The following is a 21100-nucleotide window of genomic DNA, read 5'->3' as shown; positions in this document are numbered from 1 at the left end:
GATATATTCTAATATTACAAAAGAAACTTAAAAATTATGGTTAAAATTGCCAGTGTCCCATTCACTGCAGTTTACAGTTTGATTAAAAGCTTAAGACTTTTAACTCACCCATAATTAAGATTATTACAAGAGTAATCATCTTATAAGAGTGCTAATGCTTCTCACTTTGGCCATTCAGCCATACAAATCAAGGCAGAATTAACTAAATATATTCATCTTTTTTTTTTTTTTGGTTTTTCGAGACAGGGTTTCTCTGTGTAGTCTGGCTGTCCTGGAACTCACTTTGTAGACCAGGCTGGCTTCGAACTCAGAAATCCGCCTGCCTCTGCCTCCCAAGTGCTGGGATTAAAGGCGTGCGCCACCACCGCCCGGCAATATATTCATCTTTGCAGAAATTAGACCCTCACACAATCAGTTTGGCTATGGTTGTGGCCTTACAGGACCATAAAAGGTTATAAAAGAAAATGTTTAAGGTATAAGTCATCTTAAGAAAGATTGTCCAAAATTAGAGACATAGACAGTTAAATTGTTCCTCTAGAATCGGTCTTCATTGCAGAAGGGCCAAGATGCTCAGATTAGAAAATATATACATTTGGGTTGATACAAAACTTAGAACAGCCTCAAAAAAGCTTGTGCAAAGTTTCTTGTGTTTTGCAGACTGCACCTAGAGAAGTTCTTAAAACTTCACCCCTCCCTGCCTTCAGGGAGATTAGCTAAACAACTTTTTTTTTCTTTTCTTCAGACCTACCCAGGTGTTGTTCATAATAAAGTCTAAATTAAAGATTTATAAAAGGTCAATCAGGCTGTAAAACTTATAAAGGCATTACAAGATAGCTTGCCTACTTCATATAAAATTATTATAGATTTAAAAGTTTATCTTTTTCCATTTGTAAAGAGTTTACTTCTAGTGAACTGGTGACCATTAAAGATTTTTGTCCCTAGGTATGGCTAACATAGCTTTATAATATGTAATAAAATTTTATTGTCAGCTTCATTACAAAAAGCAAAAAGTTTAAATCTTTCAGTGTATATTGTTTCCTAAACAAAAAGTATCTTATTAGCTAATGTCTCTAATGGGAAGTTTAAAGTTCTGGGGAATAGTTGTTGCTTCATAAGATTCAGAGGCAATATCTTTTCTAATATTTAGGGTTTTAGTTATACTGGAAAATTGGTACAAATTTGCTCCAAAATTTTATTTTCAAAAGCTTCCAAAAGGTGTTAATTGGTTAAAACCTCACCTATATTCACCACAGGAGAACCTAAGCCTCTGTTAGGTGTTATCAAGTGAGATTCAAATTAACTGGTGAGAACAAAAAAGGCTTTAACAGAAAGTAGAGGAAACCTCTGTAATCTATTGGTAGTGATTGTAATCGGTGGTAATCAAATATTAGCTACAGATTCTAGTTATTGTTGTTAAAAATGTCCACAGCTATTCTTTGGCAAAAAAAACCATTAATGTAAAATCATCCTTCTTCACCTCAAAGTTTTAACATCCTATTATAAAGCTGCTGTGGTGCTAATTAAGAATTAAAAATTCCTTTTTCCAAACAGCAATTGGTTATTGCAAAATATTGATATTTGACCTATTGCATACCATCATTTTAAACAAAATTGATACTCATCCTAAAAATAAGTTAAAAATTGCTTATATGCATGCTTTTGTTTGCTTCTTCTATAAGTTCATGCATGCATCCCATTTACTGTATTTAATAACAACCCTTCTATGGGAAAAAGGTATATGTTAATTAGATCACATGTTTAATCTTTTGAGTTTCCGCCTGCTTCAGCACAGATAATTATGTGCTGTAGATGGTGTTTTAAAATGTTTAAGATTGCCTAGAAAAGACCTCTTAAGGCAATGCCACGCTAAATTTTTGTCACAGGTAGATTATGGACCTTATACAAAAATAATTGGCCATATAATCTCATTCTTTACATCATCAAAATATAAATGGCTTAAAATAATAATTTGGTACTTAAATAAATAAATGTGCACGTCATATTGTGAAGATTTGCTCTCAGTGTCCTCAGTTTCTACCTGTTCCACACATTGGTGTTAATTCTCGAGGACTTATACTTAATCAATCATTGCAAATGGATACTCATTTTTGATGTTAGAAAAGTAAAATATGCACATGTGACTATTGATACCTTTTTAGTCTTTCTAATTACAACTGCTTTAACAAGAAAAGCAACTAAAAGTATAGTTAGTCATTGCCTGTGTTGATTCCTTTTGCTTGGTATTCCAAATCAAATTAAAACTGGCCATTACAGCCAAGCATTTGAGATGTTTTGTCAACAATTTAATGTTACCCATGTTACTAAGAATTTTATAATTTTCAAGGAAAGAGTACTGTGGAACTTTAAATCTATATCTTAAAAAAATTATTAAATTTGGATGCAAAAAATCTTGCTGAGTGTCTATGGTACCCTACAATCAGACATGCTCTTGAGATAAAGGGATCCACCTATTGGCACACGGCATGATCCTGTTCAGATACTTAATATTAGGGAAAAGAGAAGTGTTTCTGCTTTTTCCACAGAATGCTGCAAGAGCATGCTAGCTTCCAATGTGACAGGCTGACCTGTGAGTAGGAACTGACAGTGCCCTGACAGTGGTGACAAAAAAGCTGTATTGAGTGCACAGAGAAAGAGAAATCAGAGAGAGCACACACAAGCAAAATAAAGAAACTCTTCCTATCTCCACCATGGGCTACAACAAGGAGAGCCAACCTGGCGTCAACTTAGGGACAACTAAAAAAGCTGACTCGAGGTGGAAGAACTGCTACAAAGTATTGGACAAAATTTAGTCAGAGACACTGTTTTTGGCCATTCAGGCCAGCTCCTTATAGCTATGAAAGTTTGTGTACCTTACCTATATGCTTATTGTTAAATAATTTTAAGAGTTAAGATCACCAATCTTGACAAGTCTTTTCATATTCATTGTAATTCTTGTCATTTAACTAATTGTGTAGATCCCATATTAGATAAGGAATCTACTGTTATGATCTTGTTAAAGAGACGTGCTTAATGTTTTGCTGCCTGTAAAGTTAGTTCCTTGGTTCGAGAATTCAAGATTACAAACTTTAAAAACACTAAACGAACTTATTAGACTAAGAGATTTGTAGCAGCACTGATTTTAAGAATTACTGCAATTTTAACTTCTTTTACATTATCTACCACAGCTTTAGATCAGCAGCTACATACTGCTCAGTTTTGTTAATAATAAGCATAGAAATATTTCCATAGCCTTGTCAGAGCTACATATTATAAATAAAAAATTAGAAACAAAGGTTAACGCCATAGAAATAGTAGTGCTAGCAATGGGGCAAGATGTTGCTAATATTAAGACCAGGTTAGCTACTAAATGTCATGCTTCTTTCCAATACATTTGTGTTACCCCCTTACCTTATAATCTCATTTACAGGGAGTATGAAAAAATACTGATATTTCTCATGACTTAGAACAGTAAAGGTGGTAATTTCAGATATTAGTAAAAGTCACTTGGACACTTGGAACATTGATGAATTGGCTAGAGATTTAAAAAACAACCTAAGTGCATTGAACCCCCTGGATTGGGTTCAATATATATTCCTACTTGTTATTATTTTTGGCATTGTGTTACTAGTAATTGTGGTGTTTCCACTCATCTTTAGAGTACTCCTGAGGTCTATAGCTACGATGAGGCGGGACATCCTGGAACTTCGGCTAAAATTAAAAAAAAAGAAAGGGAGAAATGCTATGCCCCGGTCGAGTCAACTAGACAAGCTGAGAGGCTTAAAAGTCACTCATGAGGCAAAAGAGTTTCAAAGAAGCTCTCCTCCTGGAGTCTAGCGTTCCCTACCCATACAGTAATTTTTCATTCCCGCATTCCATTCCCGAGTTAGTCTAGTGTATGGATCAACGTGCTCTTTCAGTATTTTCCTATTATAAGTGCTTTTTAAAATTGAATTCTGACATGGCCTAAGCCTTCCACCAGTGTTCCAACAGTCCTAGAAATGTCCTTGAGCAAGATCATGGGTTTAGAATTCAGCAAGATTGTAAAAGGTAAGTCACTCCCTTACACAGGAATTTACCATCACTAAGGAAGAAAGAAGTTTCAGACCAAAGGAGAAACCAGAATAGATACTATAGCAGAGTTACACCCATACACACGTATTTACAATGGCCTAAGGGGAAGGTGCACTATACAAGAGACTAAAATAGGAACTATGGCAAGGATGCGAAGCCCTTGACCCTGGCTCCTAAGATTAGTGGAGCTTCTAATCTTAGGTGGAGCCCTCATTGATCCCAGCTGTTATCAATGAATTCTATCCCAGGTGGTTCCAGTTAGACCTTTTGTGTTTGCATTCCCCTGTTTTATGTAAGATTCGGGTTACCTCAATTGTACCTTGCGAATGTCATCCAACTTCCTTATTGTCCTCTGCATAAAAACTCTGATGCTCGAGTTGCAAAATTACATTCAGATTCTACACACGAACTCTCCTGTGTGTGTGTCTGTTTGTCACTCATTCATCCACGCTTTGCCCACCCGCGTCGAGAGACCCCGTTCCACGCAGACACAGGGACCCAGAGGGTCTGCGGCATTACCTCATTAATGTTGTTTTCCAAAATTTTAAATAATGATAACAATGTTAAGATTAGCTTAGGTTGTGAAAGAATTATGAAAATGTAAGTGGTTATAACTAAGATGAATACAGTACAGAGATCATAAAACTTTTGTGATCAAAATTCTGTTCCCTGAAATAATATTAATTCTGATTTTTTAAGAGAACATGTTCTCAAGTATTGATCTTAGTAATGTTCACCCCCAAAACCTTAAAAGAACAAAAACTTGTTTTATTTCTTCACTAAGAAGACATTTAAAATATGTGAGTAGATTTTAATATTAAATGTTTCACCATTAGACTGTTTGCTTTTTGACTAGTCAGCCATTACTTTAACCATAGCCTAAGTTCCTTTTAAGAAATTATGCCTATTTAGAACACTCTCACTAAACTGTCTAGTGGTTGTGAACTCAATTTAGAAGACAAATATCTAAATTATATAAAATTTGTTCCTTTAGATAAACAGCATATAGTACTGTAAAGTACTTTTAAATATAATAACTGAAATTCTGATTGTTACAGAGATTTCCTAAATGGATAAACACAAGTACACTACTTAATCAACTATAAGAAATAAGACATAATGTCCAAGATTTCTTTCTGATTACGTGTCAAGACAATATCCAGGTACTTCTTGCTAGCTCATGAACTATTAAATTCAAGGAGACGAATTTTTTCACAGTCTGAGAACACATTCATGTAGATTGGGAAATGACAAATAATAGATACTCATATTCAATGACTGCTGAGTACATTCCATGTAACTAATATTTCTCTCAATTTTTCATTCTTAAATACCTTATAATTAAAATTTAAAAAGTTTATATTTAAGATAAAATATTAATGTTATATATAATATATTTCTATATTACATAAATATATAATAAACATATATAATAAGTATATAAATCTATATAGATATAATAATACTAATCTTGGTTTTAATGAAGTTACAAATGATATTTCCTTTTATTATTCAGCTTTTTCTTGATTGTTTGCTTATACCAAACATGTACCTTATTTAAAACTAGTTTTCATGTTTAAATGATTCAAGCATATATATATATATTTCCTTCCCAACTTGATTTTTGGTCATAGTATTTGGTGACAGCAATAGAAACCCTAACTAAGACAGTATATATATTTATATTCACTATTAAGTATAATTGTATTTAAAAAAATCTAGGTTTTAATTAAACATTTATTCTAGCTAGAGTTAACTCTTATTCAAATTACTCAAAAGTCATCAGCCTCTAATAACAACATTCATATTTTTTATACCTTAAGTACTGATGTCTTTTGGTTAAACTAATATGTAAGATATCCCAAAACACAGTTAGTCAGGATTAAAAAAAATGAAGCCATATTTGTACTTTACTGAATTAAGAATTGACATCATTATAGTGGCTTCTTTCAGAGTTCCATTTCTAGCCATTTAAGTGTAAGATAGCTCACAGAGTACAGGTAACTGGAAATACATGGCAAAGCGCATAGTTAATCTAGTTTAAAGACATTTTTGTTGATTTATAGTTCCTCCTTCATGCCATTAAGTCAAACCATGCTCTTCATTATTTTAACTCTAGGTAACATAATCCTTTTTAATGTCATATGTAGTGCTATGTTAGGTACAGATGGTCTGTTGGGGGTGTCCAGAGAAAGTCAGATCAAGATCATGGTAGCTGATAGCTTTGTTATGATCCAAGAGTTCTTTTCTTAATGCCTTTGCATTCTCTTCTCTCCTGAAGACCGTTATCCTGCCCAATACTCAGCCTTATCTACATCAGATCCTAAGAAAGAGTTCCTTACTGCGAGGCCCCTTATCATATTTAGTAAGTACTATGTGGGCTCCAGTATGCAGAAAATATGATACTTGGCCAGTAGGGAGACCTGTAAATGAGAATTCCTGAGAAGAAGCTGGGTCTGCAGGGACTGATTGACTAGTTAGAACTGCGGGAATGTGGAGGGTTCAATGGTTTGACTGCAGAGACAGATCACTGCATCTTGGGCTAGCTTTAGCCTCCGACACAGCCATCCCTTGCCTGCTTCTGCATCTGCATTAACATCTTGTGTTGAACAGATAAAAACAGTTTCAACTCTACTAACTTAGCAGACTACTAGCTTCCATCTATCCAAATGCTAAGAATGCCATTACATAGCATCTTAGCCCTATAGAAGAGCTTCCCCCATCTTGTTGTATCCATCCCTTTTATGTGTCCACTGATCTATTTTAAGCTTGTCTTGTGTTATGACTTTCTTTGTCTTGTAAAACTGCAAAACATCAAGAAAATGCTTACATGTTGGAATGTGGAACTTGGGGTCACCTAAATTTCTGTTGTTAGGTCATGCTCACTCAAATTCAGGTCCAGAATAAACCATTTCTCATTCCCTTTAAAGTAAGAGCTGTTGTGTCATGTCATCCCTACATCCACTTTACCCCAAAACAAAATCACCACCACCACCACCACCACCACCACCACCACCACTACCCTAACCAATCATTTATTTGTTTTTTTGGTTTTTTTTTCTTTTTTCTTTTAAAAGGTAGTCAGAAAAGGAAGGACAGTGGTGGGTATGATAAGGGTTTAGCTTTGAGAAGCCTGATAATATGAACTAAAGAGTCTGGAACTCAGTACTCTAGCTTCTTGCAGAAAGATCCTCAAATATCAGCAATGTCCATAAGTTCAAAACCTAACAAATTATAGATTCCTGCATCATTGCCAAACAACTGTTCAAGTACTCACATGTAACAGGGAATAAGAAAAGTCAGACTTTACTGTTGGACAACTCAGCTTTTTTTTTTTTTAAGTCTCCATGCCATAGTCTGATTTTTCTGAATGGCATAACAGTTCTACTTACTTGTTTCTTCTTTAAAAACAGGATTGATTTATCTATAATAGATTCCAAGTATAAATATAGGTGATGAATGTCTTTAGTAGGAATTCGAATGATGCTAATCCTTCTTATTTTGGTCCAAAGCAGGAACAACATATCAACCAATCAATCAGCTCCCCTCGCTACCCCCCACCCCCAGCTCCCAGGGACTAAACCACCAACCAAGGAGTACACATGGAGGGACCCATGGCTTTAGCCGCATGTGTAGCAGAGGATGGGCATCAATGGGAGGAGAAGCCCTTGGTCCTGTGAAGGCTTGATGCCCCTGTGTAGGGTAATTTGAGGGCAGAGATGCAGGAATGGGTGGGTGGGTGGGTATGAACCCCCATAGAAGCAGGGGGAGAGGGGATGGAATAGGAGGGAAAGGGGATACCATTTGAAATGTAAATAAAGAAATTATCCAATAAAAAAAAAAGGAGAAGCTCTTTTGCTACATATGAACCCTCATTAGTTCTAGTGTGAGGAGAGAATATGCAATTAACTTCCTAATACTCTTTATACACATGTGTTATATTACAAAGGAATAAATATGAAGAAAAAATCTATAACTTAGGATCATCAGACTATAAACCTCTAAGGAAATAGCCTATACATATCATATATGGCTACATATATATCTTTATATATAACACGTTATACCTATATAACTGAATATATACAATATACATAAAACTTTATATATATTATTCAATATTTATTTTAACAATAGTACTCCAAATGAATGCAACGAAAAAAAAAAAAAAAAAAAACAACACAGAAATGAGTTGCAGAGGTAGGAAACTAGGGAAGGAATATTACTCTCCAGAGATTATTTGGAAATGTAAAGGGAAAGAGCAATTGGTGTTGCTATTTTAAAGTTTGCTTTTAGTTTTGCTTTGCTTTTGTTCTGGATATGCTGAAAACTCAAATGGTGACTCCTTGTTAGCATTACAACTTAGTAAAACCCTAAGATGAATGTTTCTCTCTGGTGCCCAAGTACCTTCCTCATCTGGAAAGCTAGTGTGTGTGTGTGGGGGGGATTGTAATGGAATTTGTGCCCCTGGGAAAATATCATAGACTCAGTCTAACTATAATTAAAAGATTTATCGATTAGCTGCTAGCAGGACAAACAGAATTACAGCTACGTTTGAGACTGCCATGAAGGAGGGGTGTGGTGAAGGACTTTCTTGCTTTTTTTTTAGATTTATTTATTTATTTCATACATATGAGTACACCACTACTGCTCTCTTCAGACACACCAGAAGAGGGCATTAGATCCCATTACAGATGTGGTTGCTGGGAATTGAACTCAGCACCTCTGGAAGAGCAGTAGGTGCTCTTAACCACCAAGTCATCTCTCCAGCCCAGGGAAGGACTTTTAAAGGTGAAAAAAACCCTCATGAAATCCTTCAATATCTATTGCAAGCAAGTAAAAACTGTTCTGTTCTGCTAAGTTACGTGATTAAGGCAACTCAAAATAATCTTTGGGTCTCAGAGTGAGCAAGTTACAGAAAGAAGCAGTCAAGTAAACAAACAGGAAACCATTTAGTCATATCACAACAAGTAGATATTCATGGCTATTTGTGGGTGGGGGTTACTGGGAACTTATCTTTCAGACACTGGAGTCAGACAAATGACTGGAGGGTACCTGATGGATGCCTAGCATAAAATGGAACTTCTTTAGCCGTAGCAGGATAACTTTTATCAGTGTGCCCCAGTACAAAGACTTTCCCAGACCATTAAGACAAAATTGCTGAAGTTCTGCTCAAGGCCTGAAAGCCAACTAAAGCTCTAAGATATTTTGTGCTCTAGAGAATTCTGTCTAGCAGTAAGCAGGACTCTGAGGTTTAAATAGTGACAATGCATAACAGAAGTCAAAGAACCACATTAGAATATTAAGGATGAGCTGGGACAGAGCTGTGTGGGATGCTGTGCTTGGTAGCCTGTTTTTAGCTGCCCCTAAGAATCATTAGAAAGCATGATCTACTGGAAAAAATGGTTGTATTGGCAGCTTTCATTTAGTGGGTACTGGATGCCTTCCCTGGTAGTACACGGACTCTCTAGAACAAAATGCTTTCTGGCTTGCCCAGTCTGTGATGCATTGAATTCAGCACACTCAATGCCCCCCCCCCTTATTAGATATTTTCTTCATTTACATTTCAAATGCTATCCGGAAAATCCCCTATACCATCCCCCTGCCCTGCACCCCAACCTACCCACTCCTCCTTCCTGGGTTTTTTTTTTTTTTTTTGCCAAGTATCTATTTGTATCCCTAAACTAAGCATTACAATGTAGCAAGTTGAGGTCTTGACCTCATGGTCTTGATGAAGATGAAAACAAAAAGGTAAACAGTGTTCATGATGTATCCACTCACCAGCAAATGTTCAAATACCAAGGTTTGTTTTTAGGGACCTGGAGCTACTAGAACACCTCAAGTCTTTCTCTATCTCCTCTCCTATCTCACCACAGGAAAACAGGTCCTGTAGATCCTGAAAACTATCCTCCCACCATGTCAAGTCTCTTTGTTTCCTTTGTTTTGGGTCCTGAATAAAAGCCATGCTGGCCTCCGCTGAGACTTCAGCTGTTCACATACTGTCAAGTTTTAACACCTGCCCCCTTTATACAGAGTCTGTGAAACTTTTTTCCCCTTTAAGTTCTTTACAGAGTTTAGAATGCAATTAAGTAACTTTTTCTTATGTAATCCTCTATATAACAAAGGGTACCCATTACGTAATAATTTTGCACTATTTCAATTTTTCTTCTCATACTCTCTTAGGCAAGGATGGTTATAAAATATAAGCGTTTGAAGTGCTTGTTTTCTAATCCTGGGGACTTAGCTAACTTCTTTATTCTGTTTTTCATCAAAACATCTACAATAGCAATAGCACTTGTTTTTGACTGTTGCTTAAAAGGATTAGTGAAGAACACATATCTATCCAGCATGCAGTGGTGCCTACCTAGCAGCCATCTGTCTTGATCAGCCTGTGCTCTTCTAATTTCAGGGTACACACTACAGAGTCAGGGTCTTTTCAGAGCAAAGGGAACACAGACACAGAAAGATGTTGAGGTAGGGGAGCTTAAAGGCATTCCTGAAGGCCTCACACCTGGGAAATTTGGGTTCAAAAGAAAATTGGCAAGGAAATGAAAATGATTCCAAAGCTGATATGAAGTAAGTGAGATCCAAGGATTCAGGGTCTCAAACCTGAAGGAATCCAGAGCTGGACACAGTAGTAGGTATGCACAGTGATATCAGACTTCGTAAGCCCAGCTTGCATGTGGTCACAACTATAGTTCCAGCACTTAGAAGGCCGAGGCAAGAGATTTCAGTAGTCCACGGTCATTCTCAGCTACCCAGCATGTTTGAGGGCAGCCTGAGGTACAAGGGACCCTGCATAAGCAAACAATGCCATTCTTCCTCAGCATGGCATGTTGACTCATGCCTGTACTGCTAACATTTGAGAACTGGTGGCAGAAAACTCAGGAGTTCAAGGCCAGTCTTGGTTATGTAGTGAGTACCCAGACAGCTTGGGTCTCATGAGGTCCGTCTCTCCCAAACCCAAACAACACAGAAAACTCTTTTCATTTTCATTTTAATTTTTCTAAGCCCACAGCACCCAATATTCCTACGTGGTCTCCCATCGGAGTGCCAACTAGGCCTGACACTGCTTATCTTCTCCAATCAGTCACATTTAGGTGGTATGATCATAGAACTTTTTTTTTTTTTTTTTTTTCTCTCCTAGGAGGAGTCAATGTGATTCTTTTTCCTCAGCCCTTTATCTTCACAGTTTCTGGGCATCCAATCATTTTGCGTTCAGAATGACTGCTGGGGAAGGAAGAAGAAGCTGCCTGGGTTCTCCAGTATCAGTAAGACTGCGAGGACTAATTGCTGGTTAACACACACACACACACACACCAATCGGCATGGGTGTGCATTGCCTTTATTCTCAGCCCTCCATAAACAGAGGCAGGCAAATATCTAAATTCAAGGACAGCCAGGGCTATACAGAGAAACCCTGTCTCTAAAAGCCAGCCAGCCAGCCAGCCAGCCAGCCAGCCAGCCAGCCAGCCAACAAGCCAGGGAAGAACATTTGTACTACCTATGTGGATTCGAAATCTGGGAACAATCAAGGAGCTTGCTTTAATTAAAATGTAAAATTTTTGTAAAAATTGATAACGTTGGTAATTCATAATAATAACTCCATGACAACCTGCATGTGAGTTAGAATGAGCTGTCAATAAGAAATGTATTTAAGACTCTCTGGTCAGGGAAGCAGGTCAGTGCCTTGTTCAGCCATAATCAGAGAAACTCCTGCAGCAGATGAGGACAAACAGAGGAGACTCATGGCCAGACATTAGAGTGAGTAGGTGGTAGGCTTATAGTATTAAGAACATACAACCTGCAGCTAGCTTACATTGACAAACATTAGTATTCTGCTTAGCTCAGAAGTTGAGACGTTTGAGTTTAAGCTGCCCAATCTATCAAATTCTAGGCCTTACTACCAATCTTAATAAAGTTTACCCTACAAAAATACTTCCAAGTCATTAAGACTGTTGTTAATCAACAATCAAAACCAGTCGTTACTATCTAAAGCCCACCAGATTAGGGTAAAAACTATTTTAGTGTATCCTGTTCAACTCTTCTTTTGAAACAGTGGGGGCTCTGAAAAGAGCCTTTTGGTTTGAAGTTTCCACAGATTCTGTTGTTTATTTCCCCTTGGCCTTGTGGTGGCTCTCGGTCTTCTTGGGCAGCAGCACGGCCTGGATGTTGGGCAGGACGCCGCCCTGCGCGATGGTCACGCGGCCCAGCAGCTTGTTGAGCTCCTCGTCGTTGCGGATGGCCAGCTGCAGGTGGCGCGGGATGATGCGCGTCTTCTTGTTGTCGCGGGCCGCGTTGCCCGCCAGCTCCAGGATCTCGGCCGTCAGGTACTCCAGCACGGCCGCCAGGTACACCGGGGCGCCGGCGCCCACGCGCTCCGAGTAGTTGCCCTTGCGGAGCAGCCGGTGCACGCGGCCCACGGGGAACTGCAGGCCGGCCCGGGAGGAGCGGGTCTTGGCCTTGGCGCGAGCCTTGCCGCCCTGCTTGCCGCGTCCAGACATAGTAATAATGCTGTGTAGGTAATAGAACAGTAAAAACAAGTTACTAAGACTAGTCAGACGCGGTTGCCTTTATAGTAAGTTCCTGGGTAGTAAACGCTACTACTTGATTGGTTACAAGTGAGCTCATTGATATAGCCAATAGAAAATCTGTTTCTGGAAACTTCATTTGCATAATCCCACCCATCAACCCACTGCTTTTTCTTCTTCCAATTAGCTGAGACTGGTTCGAAATCCTTCATTAGCATAAACGCCCTATAAGTAGGAGAAGTCCGTTCCCAGCCCACACTGAGGTTCCTGTGTTTGGAAATCCTAAGATGCCTGAGCCTGCGAAGTCCGCTCCCGCCCCGAAGAAGGGCTCCAAGAAGGCCGTGACCAAGGCCCAGAAGAAGGACGGCAAGAAGCGCAAGCGCAGCCGCAAGGAGAGCTACTCGGTGTACGTGTACAAGGTGCTGAAGCAAGTGCACCCCGACACCGGCATCTCCTCCAAGGCCATGGGCATCATGAACTCGTTCGTCAACGACATCTTCGAGCGCATCGCAGGCGAGGCGTCCCGCCTGGCGCATTACAACAAGCGCTCGACCATCACGTCCCGGGAGATCCAGACGGCCGTGCGCCTGCTGCTGCCCGGGGAGCTGGCCAAGCACGCCGTGTCGGAGGGCACCAAGGCCGTCACCAAGTACACCAGCTCCAAGTGATCCGCGCCAAGTAAGCCTCCATACCGAATTCCAAAGGCTCTTTTCAGAGCCACCCACTTTCTCAAAGAGAGAGCTGTGGCAGAACACTGCTTTCAGTTTTACCCCGAAGCAGATGACAGGTGCTTAGAAGTCTTAAAAGGCAGTGGGATACTTTTACTTGGTTTCAGTCTTGGTTACATTTAGCTGCAACCATTTTGTTTGTTGGGGGAAAAAATAGCCTTGTCACTTCCGGTGAGGCGGACTTGAGTCCATCAGAACAAAGTTGTAGGACAGGGGTGGCAGACTTTTGAAGAGGATAATTGTTGCCGCTAGGAAGTTTGTCTTTAATAAGTTGCATGTTTTACTTTGGAAAGAAGTGTCTCCAAGACTGTTTTCGCTTTAAAAGTATTAAACAGGACGGGTCTGTAACAAAGGACAGGCTTTTCATTTGTAGATTTAATATCAGATTACCGAGCTACCTGGCATGAAATCTTAGACCAGTATCTTGGTAGAGTATTATAAAATATGATCTGGAATTATCAAACTTCTGGCACTGAAATTCTGGTAAGAAACGGAATTGAATTGTTCAAATGCAAATGTAACACTTTACCGTACTTTGGCCAAACTAAATTTTCATAGTCCCAGTGGCGTGAAAATTTAGAGAAATGAGAAAATCCGAAGCAAGCAGTGGGGAGAGGCTGAACTGGAAGGACTTAATGCAAGAAATTCCAAAACGAATGCCATTGCTGTGTCTGTTGACTTAATTCAAAATATAAGAATTTCAGAGTCATTAGCGGAGTTTAGTCCTCTGCTTGTCCAAATGAAGGGCAAATATTTCCATCACTCTAGTTGCCTCCTGAACAAACTTGGCCATAAATACTGACTCCCTTCTTCCAGCCCCACTTATCTATCTAAGCTTTTATCTTGCCTGTTCGAAGAAACTACTGTAGCTCGCTCTCTTCCCCACAGAAGTTAACAGCATGTTATCATCTACATCATTTATTTCTAGAAGCTGTGCCTAGATATGGTTTAGGATTACATTATGAGCTAGCAGTGTGGGGAACCTTTTCAGCCTTCTGCCGCCGTATGTCTCCTTCGTGCTGCAGCTTTGTTCTTGCACAACTCTCCTTTTTCTGGTTTGCATTTGGTTGAATTGTTGCCAAAATCCACAAATCAGGCTCAGAAGTGTATAAAAAGCATCCAGGGTTGAAGTAGATTGATACTTTTCATTTGCCAGCAATTCATTGTTGGTGATTTTTTTCACTTCTGCCTTTGGTGAGATTCATGTTGTTTTTTGTTTGTTTGTTTGTTTGGCCTGTCCTTTTTTATCTCCTTCCAAATTCTATGTCTCTGTCTCTTGGTCCCCCCTTCTGCTCTCTCTCTCTCTCTCTCTCTCTCTCTCTCTCTCTCTCTCTCTGAGAGAGAGAAAGAAGAAATCAGTGAAACAGCAGTATTTTGTCTCGACATTTCTAAAAGTCACGATTTGGTAATTCCATGCCAGATTGTCACATGCAGTGTTATTGGCTATGTTCTTTTTATTGCAAGGTTCCAGAGAGGAGTGAGAAAAAGCAGAAACTTGCCTGTTGAGGCAGAATGTTTGCTTCTACTATGTATAAAACAGTACTGACAGTATTACTTAAATCTTAATGAGTTAGTTTATTATAAGGGATATGGCATAACAGTAGAACGTCTACCAAATTTGAAGAAGAACAAGAGGATCAGTCCTGTTCTGCACAGTGCTCTCCTGACACGACCTCTGACTTAAAATCAATACTTCAATAGATACCTATGTCTTTGTTCATTGACCTTCAGTCTTTTCTGTTGTCCCAGTTAGCTCCTCTCACTTGCATAATTGCTGTGAATATTTCCTATTTTATGAACATAAATTTGAGCACATTGTCTATCCCAGCAGGAAATGAGTAAGTTATGTGATTTAAGTGTAAATTGGTTTGTATATAGGGTTTTTAAAAGTATATCAACTTTAATTAATTGAAACCCATCAATTATTATAAATTATTTCACATTCTTAGGCATTAAATTAAGGTGTGGCCTCTTTTAAGGTTGGATTCAAATTTACCTAGTTCTAGTCATAATTGCATTTGTATATTTTTTTGTTTACTTAATAATTTGACTTTTGGCTTAATTGTGCTAAGATGGATCTTTTATTATAATAGAAAAGTGTTAGCATAATAATCTAGTTTACAGAAGCTACGGTTTGTTGTATAAAAAAGACTATGTTAAGTTTACAAACTTTTTCCACTAAATTTATTTAGTTGAATAAAATCACTTTTTAATATAAATGACATACCTTGAACTAAATCAAATCACAAAGTAATTTTAAAAATGGAATTAAAACTTAAATAACAAGTGGTAAGGACTTAACATGTCAGGTTAAAAACTGAATTCACTGGCAAATAATTACTTTAAGAACTTAGGTGAATCATAAGTGGAGAGAATTAGTGTCTTCTCATTAAATACTATGCAATTTCTAACTTAGAGGTTACAACACATAAGACATTGGAATGTTTGCTCTGTGCAAATAGCCTATTGTTACACAGGTTATAACAAATAGCGCTTAGCAAAATAGAAAACACAGATCTTTCCATTGAAAATGATGAGATCCCACTTTAGATTTGTAGGATTGAAAGTTACTGGAGAAATACCATGGCCTTAGAGAATCAGGCAGGTTTGGGACTTGTGCTTGTTAATGTATATATACAGGAACACCATTGCTTGCTTTGTTTAAGGTATGGCTTTAATTGCTATCAAGTTTCCTAGCTACAGAAGAAAACATAATTATACAGGATAATGATTATGCTTAGTCTATGTTTTAAGGGAGTTGGCATTGTTAAGTAATATAGTAATTCACTTTAGCACATAATACTCAGGGGTGTGTACCACACTGTCTCTGTTTTCTATTTATGTAGCTGGGATTTGTCCTCATATCTTAACGTAGTGATCAGTTGGTTACCAATCTTAAAGTTCATAACAATAAATTTGACAGGATGAGTTTTACACCAAAAACCCATTTTGAGTTTTTTCTCATTTATCTCTTGGTAACAACCAATTTTCCTTTACACTACAAAGAAAGGTTAGGATTCTAAAATAATCACTGTGTTTGAGTCCCAGGGACTGTCTGCTTGTAATCAATTCTTTTTTGTTTGTTTGTTTTTGTGTTTGTTTTTGTGTTTTGAGACAGGGTTTCTCTGTGTAGCCTTGGCTGTCCTGGAACTCATTTTGTAGACCAGGTTATCCTTGAACTCAGAGATCTACCTGTGTCTGCCTCCCAAGTGCTGGGATTAAAGGCGTGTGCCACCACCGACCAGCGTAATTGATTCTTTAAAAATTGTTTTGAAAAGAGTACTGAGGAGATAACTCACCGAGCTATATAAAGATTGGAGTTTACTTTTCAGGACTTGTGTAAAAATTGCCCGAGGTGGTGGTGGTGGTGTGTGCCTGTAGTCAGCATAGGAGAAAATGTGTGCTAATAATTAACTGAATGTCCTTGAGGTATTGGCAAATGGCACCGTTCTGACCTTGCACAGTACAATAATCAGAAGGATGGGTTGAGGGCTGAAGGAAACATGAAATGGAGAATCCTGAACTGAGAACTGGTTCACACAAGGATGCTGCAACCCATTGTTCTGCAAGGAGAAGGTGAAGCCTCTGAGGTTGAAGTTAAGGCCAATCACAGTTTCTGTGCCTCAGTAGCATCACCTGTACCTTGAAGATAATGGTACTAGTACAGGCCTTCTGGAAGTAATACAACTGATTAGTGTAGCATTGCAAAGTATCTTCTTTGGGGTATGGGGAAAATTGTCACTAAGCGGCAGTGGAGAAGATACTAAAGACCACTGTTTTTTGTTTTGTTTGTTTTGTTTTCATGTAAAAAGCCTATTGCCAATTCTAATATGTTGAACTTAGAATTTCAAATTAAGATAGATAAAAAGGAAAGTTGTCAGAGAAAGGTCAAAAATATGTGTTCTTTTTTTTTTTCCTTTAAAAGTTACATTTTATCTTTTTTTTTTTTTAAGTCGACTTCCTCCTTCTACCTGTGACTCCCAGGGATTGAACGCAGGTCTTTAGGCTTGGTGCCAATCACCTTTAGTCTCTCAAGCCATCTTGCCAAGGTTAAGGTTAAGGTCTTTAATCCATCCATATACTGTCTGCTGCTATTGTCTGGCAAATGTTTATACATTTTCATTCTTATATTAAAAGGGCTTTCAGCTTAATATCAAAATCTTGGGAATAGTTCATCTATCACATTGAGAGATAGGATTTTACAAAGTATAGATAAAATGTCAGGTTGAGAGAAAAGGCATTCAACCCCTGCGCCCTGGGTGGCTAAGCTCACAGACAATGAGCCAACAATACAGTTGCTTTTCATCTTTTCTTCAAGGCAGGGTAAACTCAGTTACTTAGATGCTAAAAAAATCATCTTGCAAGCATTTAGGTACTGTGGTTGGTTATAAATTAGGAAAAAGGAAGTGAGTCTTCTTAAGACACCTTAGTTCTGAGTGGAAAAAAAAGAAGTGGCCAGGGGTGGGGGTGAGGTTCAGTGGTCAAGTGCCTGCTTTTGTAGAGGACCTGGGTTCAAATTCCAGTACTCACATGCCAGCACACAACTGAGTGTAGTCCAGTGGATATGATGCGCCGTTCTAGTCTCCACAGGTACCAGCCTTGCAAATAATCCACGCAGGCAAAACTAAAATTAAATTATAAAATATAATTAATATAATAAATTATATATAACAATATAATAATATAATACAATAAAATTTAAATAATAATATAAATAAATCACAAAATAAAATTTAAAAAAAAGTGGAGTATTTCATTCTCTTAGAGAATTACGTAGCCCTAAATAGTAATGTGCAAATTGTAGAGTATGTAGAGTTCATGGCCTGCTCTTGGATCTCTCAGCTGCTGGCTTGTAATCGATGAAGAGTTTGAAATGACAACACCTGTCTCGTTCTGATAAGACAAACCTGTCAAAAGGAGGCAACTCAGTACATTCTTGACCTGCAATCCTGGCTTCTTCAGCTGTTTCCTATTCCCCAACACTAAACTCTCTGGACCCAAGAGCAACAAATTAAAACAGAAGAACAATCTGATGGAATTTAGACTCACCATGGGAACCTAACAGTGTGTCTGTGAGGCCATGTCTGCAAAGATTTAGCCCGGAATGGAGGCCGTGATCTCACAGCCCAGTCTGTCATGATGGACCGGACCTGGAGTCACAGTCTGCCCTCCCTCCTTCCTTCGGCTGCTTTGTCACAGTAACAAGAAATTAAGTAATAATAATAATAGATCTTTATTCTCGCTTTGCTTTTTCTTCCTCCTCTCTATTTTCTTAGGTATATTTTTTTCTCACATTTTCTCTACTCTCATTGGCCAAACTTAGAAAAGTTCGTCATTTTAATTTTCAACAAATATGCATTTCTATTGTTAGATTTTCCTTAAACAATTGAAGTTATGGATACCAGGCTCTGGGTTTTATACATACTTTTGGATTTTAATATACTAAAATAAATATAAAATTCTTAACATGTGTAACATATATTATAAAATTGTTTAGGAATTCTACATAGATGATTCAGGTTCCAAAATATTGGATAGAAAAACAAATAAAAAAACCCAAAACACTAACAGTTGCAAGTGTGCATTTGAAATGCACTTTTTAGGGGTTGTGCATAAAGATAGTGTTGATGGTTCTAGACTCTCAAGAATCAAAGGCTGGTGTTTTGGCTCAGTCAATTGTAAATATAAAGAGATAAATGTTGGGTGAAAGCGATGGGCCTCACCATACACTGGCATTGTGGGTGTTTCTGGAGTGGCCTAAACACATGCTTGTTTTTCCTTTAGGACCCTCTACAATCCCTGGAGACACTTGTGGCTTGACCGGCTGGTTCTTTACAGCCTCTGTGCTCCGCTCTGTGCTCTGCTCTGCCATGTTGTGTATCCCAGGCACACTCCTAGCCTCTGCTTGTTTCTTGTCTTCCTCAGCTGCTGGATCTCTTGAATTTTCCCCATTTCTTTCTGTGTGGCAAACTCTTCCCCACCCTGAAGGCATCTGCACAGCCACTTCCTTCCTGGGCAGCATCTAATAATCCACCTCTTCCCAACTGCTCTGGACAGCAGTGTGCAGTCTGGACTTGGGGTTACTGTCTGTAACCTCAGTTATCCTTTGGTTTAGTTACCACAGTATTCCCAGGGCAGATCCCTCAGTCTGCTACACAGTAGGCACACCTACATGACAATTGAATGGGTCCAGTTTTAAAATAAATTGTAAAGGTAAATTCTACACTTTATATGTGTAGGTGACAAAATCCGAAAGTGCCTTCCTTTAGAGGTCTGCCGTTTTCTGACAGAAGCTTGTCAGAAACTACTGAAGAACTGCTCTGACTCCTTTTTTGTAAGTGTCTGCAAAATGGATGATGAAAGGAAGTCTTCCTAAAATGAAGCGACAGCTTGAGTATTCCAGGGGTCAAGTGAGAGTCACAATCACTTTCGATGGGCTTCACTTCCGGCCCACTCCCTGCCACGCTCATATGCCAGCCCACAGCTATTAGAGGGAATTATCTATCATGCAAACCCTGCATACATTTCTTGTACTGGCCTTGAACGTGTAGAAAACATAATTCAAGATATACTTTTGTTTACTTATCAAGAACAATTGGAAAAAAATTTTTATGACAACCCCTCATTTGGCTAAGCATTGTGGGGGGCACTTTTTCATTAAATACTTTTTATTTATTGTAAAGGAAGATAGAAGTGACCTCTCAAGCAGCTGCCTGAAGGGTGAGTATTTGAGAGGATGGAGGTTTCTGGAAACTTAATGCCTGCCTAATGTGGAAGTAGCAAACACTACTTTCTCAAACTGTTCTCTTACAGGAACACTTGTGGTCCTGTGCAGGCTGCTCCATGGGGCTGCTGGGGAAGCCGGTGCTCCCACCTGTACCATCCCTGCTCCTGGGCAGGGCCAGTGCTTTGCTTAGGAACAACCCTTGCTCTCTGTTTTCACCTGGCAGATTCCTCGGCTTCCATCAAAGGGAACTTCCAGGGGAAGACTAATTAGACAGAGCCTGCCCATTAATCCTTTACCCAAACCAGGCTCAAGGGGTACAGAGGTTGTTTTTTACTGCATAGGCCCAGCATCTATTGATACCTGGGTAAATCAATCTCTCTGTTGCTGAATTTCATTTTCTATAATCAGGAGGGGAGTAGTGGTAGTTAAGGTATAATGTGGTTATGATGACTAAGCTACTGAATAGTATTTATAGGCTTCTCAGAACAAAAGCGATCTCTAAGAAAAACCTCTATATAGTTGTCATTGTTCTGTCTTAGGTAGAACAGAAGGCACCTGCAGGATAGCTGAGTGAGTCAACCTTTCTCTCTCTCTCTCTCCAGGAGGAGTAGACCTGACATCGTTTCTACCACTCGTCAGTGCTGGATGCTGTAACCTCAAGATAGTGCAAATGGGTGATACTAGCAGATTAACCACCATAGTTTCAAAACTCAAGGAACAACTGATAAACATCTGGCTAGAAATTCTATAAAAATGTTCACTGTAGAAATTTGTGATAAGAAAGACACACAGAAGTAGAAAATGAGAATACTTGCAGCAAAATTAAAATGCTCCTAGCAAAAGAATGCTTTTAAGTGTTTGTCATGTATGGATATATATGATGTATATATAATAAATGTCATGTAAAGCAAAAAATGCATCATGTTATATCATGTCATAAGAATAATTTTAAGTAACTAGGCTCATGTTTAGAAATCATGATTTATGTATTCATACTTATGTGATTGTTTGTGTTTTTAGTTATTTTGAGTCTCTATTTTTTG

At 38.5% G+C, this 21100-nt stretch overlaps 2 protein-coding genes across 2 annotated transcripts; one reads left to right on the top strand and one right to left on the bottom strand.

Annotated features, from left to right (window-relative positions):
* Nucleotides 1-12136: 12136 nt before the first annotated feature.
* On the bottom strand, nucleotides 12137-12613 carry LOC110308103 (histone H2A type 1-B). The gene has a single exon (XM_021180456.3). It carries the CDS (start codon nucleotides 12573-12575, stop codon nucleotides 12183-12185), a length of 393 nt encoding a protein of 130 aa, XP_021036115.1. The 5' UTR covers nucleotides 12576-12613; the 3' UTR covers nucleotides 12137-12182.
* Nucleotides 12614-12843: 230 nt separating this feature from the next.
* LOC110308104 (histone H2B type 1-C/E/F/G/I) lies at nucleotides 12844-20972 on the top strand. Its single transcript, XM_021180457.3, has 2 exons — nucleotides 12844-13280; nucleotides 20660-20972. Exon 1 carries the CDS (start codon nucleotides 12890-12892, stop codon nucleotides 13268-13270), a length of 381 nt encoding a protein of 126 aa, XP_021036116.2. The 5' UTR covers nucleotides 12844-12889; the 3' UTR covers nucleotides 13271-13280; nucleotides 20660-20972.
* Nucleotides 20973-21100: the final 128 nt, after the last annotated feature.

This window comes from Mus caroli, unplaced genomic scaffold, assembly GCF_978045245.1.
Source record: "Mus caroli unplaced genomic scaffold, Mus_caroli_1 scaffold_15, whole genome shotgun sequence".
Classification (NCBI taxonomy): Eukaryota; Metazoa; Chordata; class Mammalia; order Rodentia; family Muridae; genus Mus; species Mus caroli.
Note: the sequence above shows the minus strand (reverse complement) of the source record. Positions and strands in the feature narration are given on the sequence as shown.

Excerpts from the sequence above, each read along its gene's own strand:
- LOC110308103 (XM_021180456.3), bottom strand. The coding sequence starts at position 12,575 with ATGTCTGGACGCGGCAAGCAGGGCGGCAAGGCTCGCGCCAAGGCCAAG.
- LOC110308104 (XM_021180457.3), top strand. The coding sequence starts at position 12,890 with ATGCCTGAGCCTGCGAAGTCCGCTCCCGCCCCGAAGAAGGGCTCCAAG.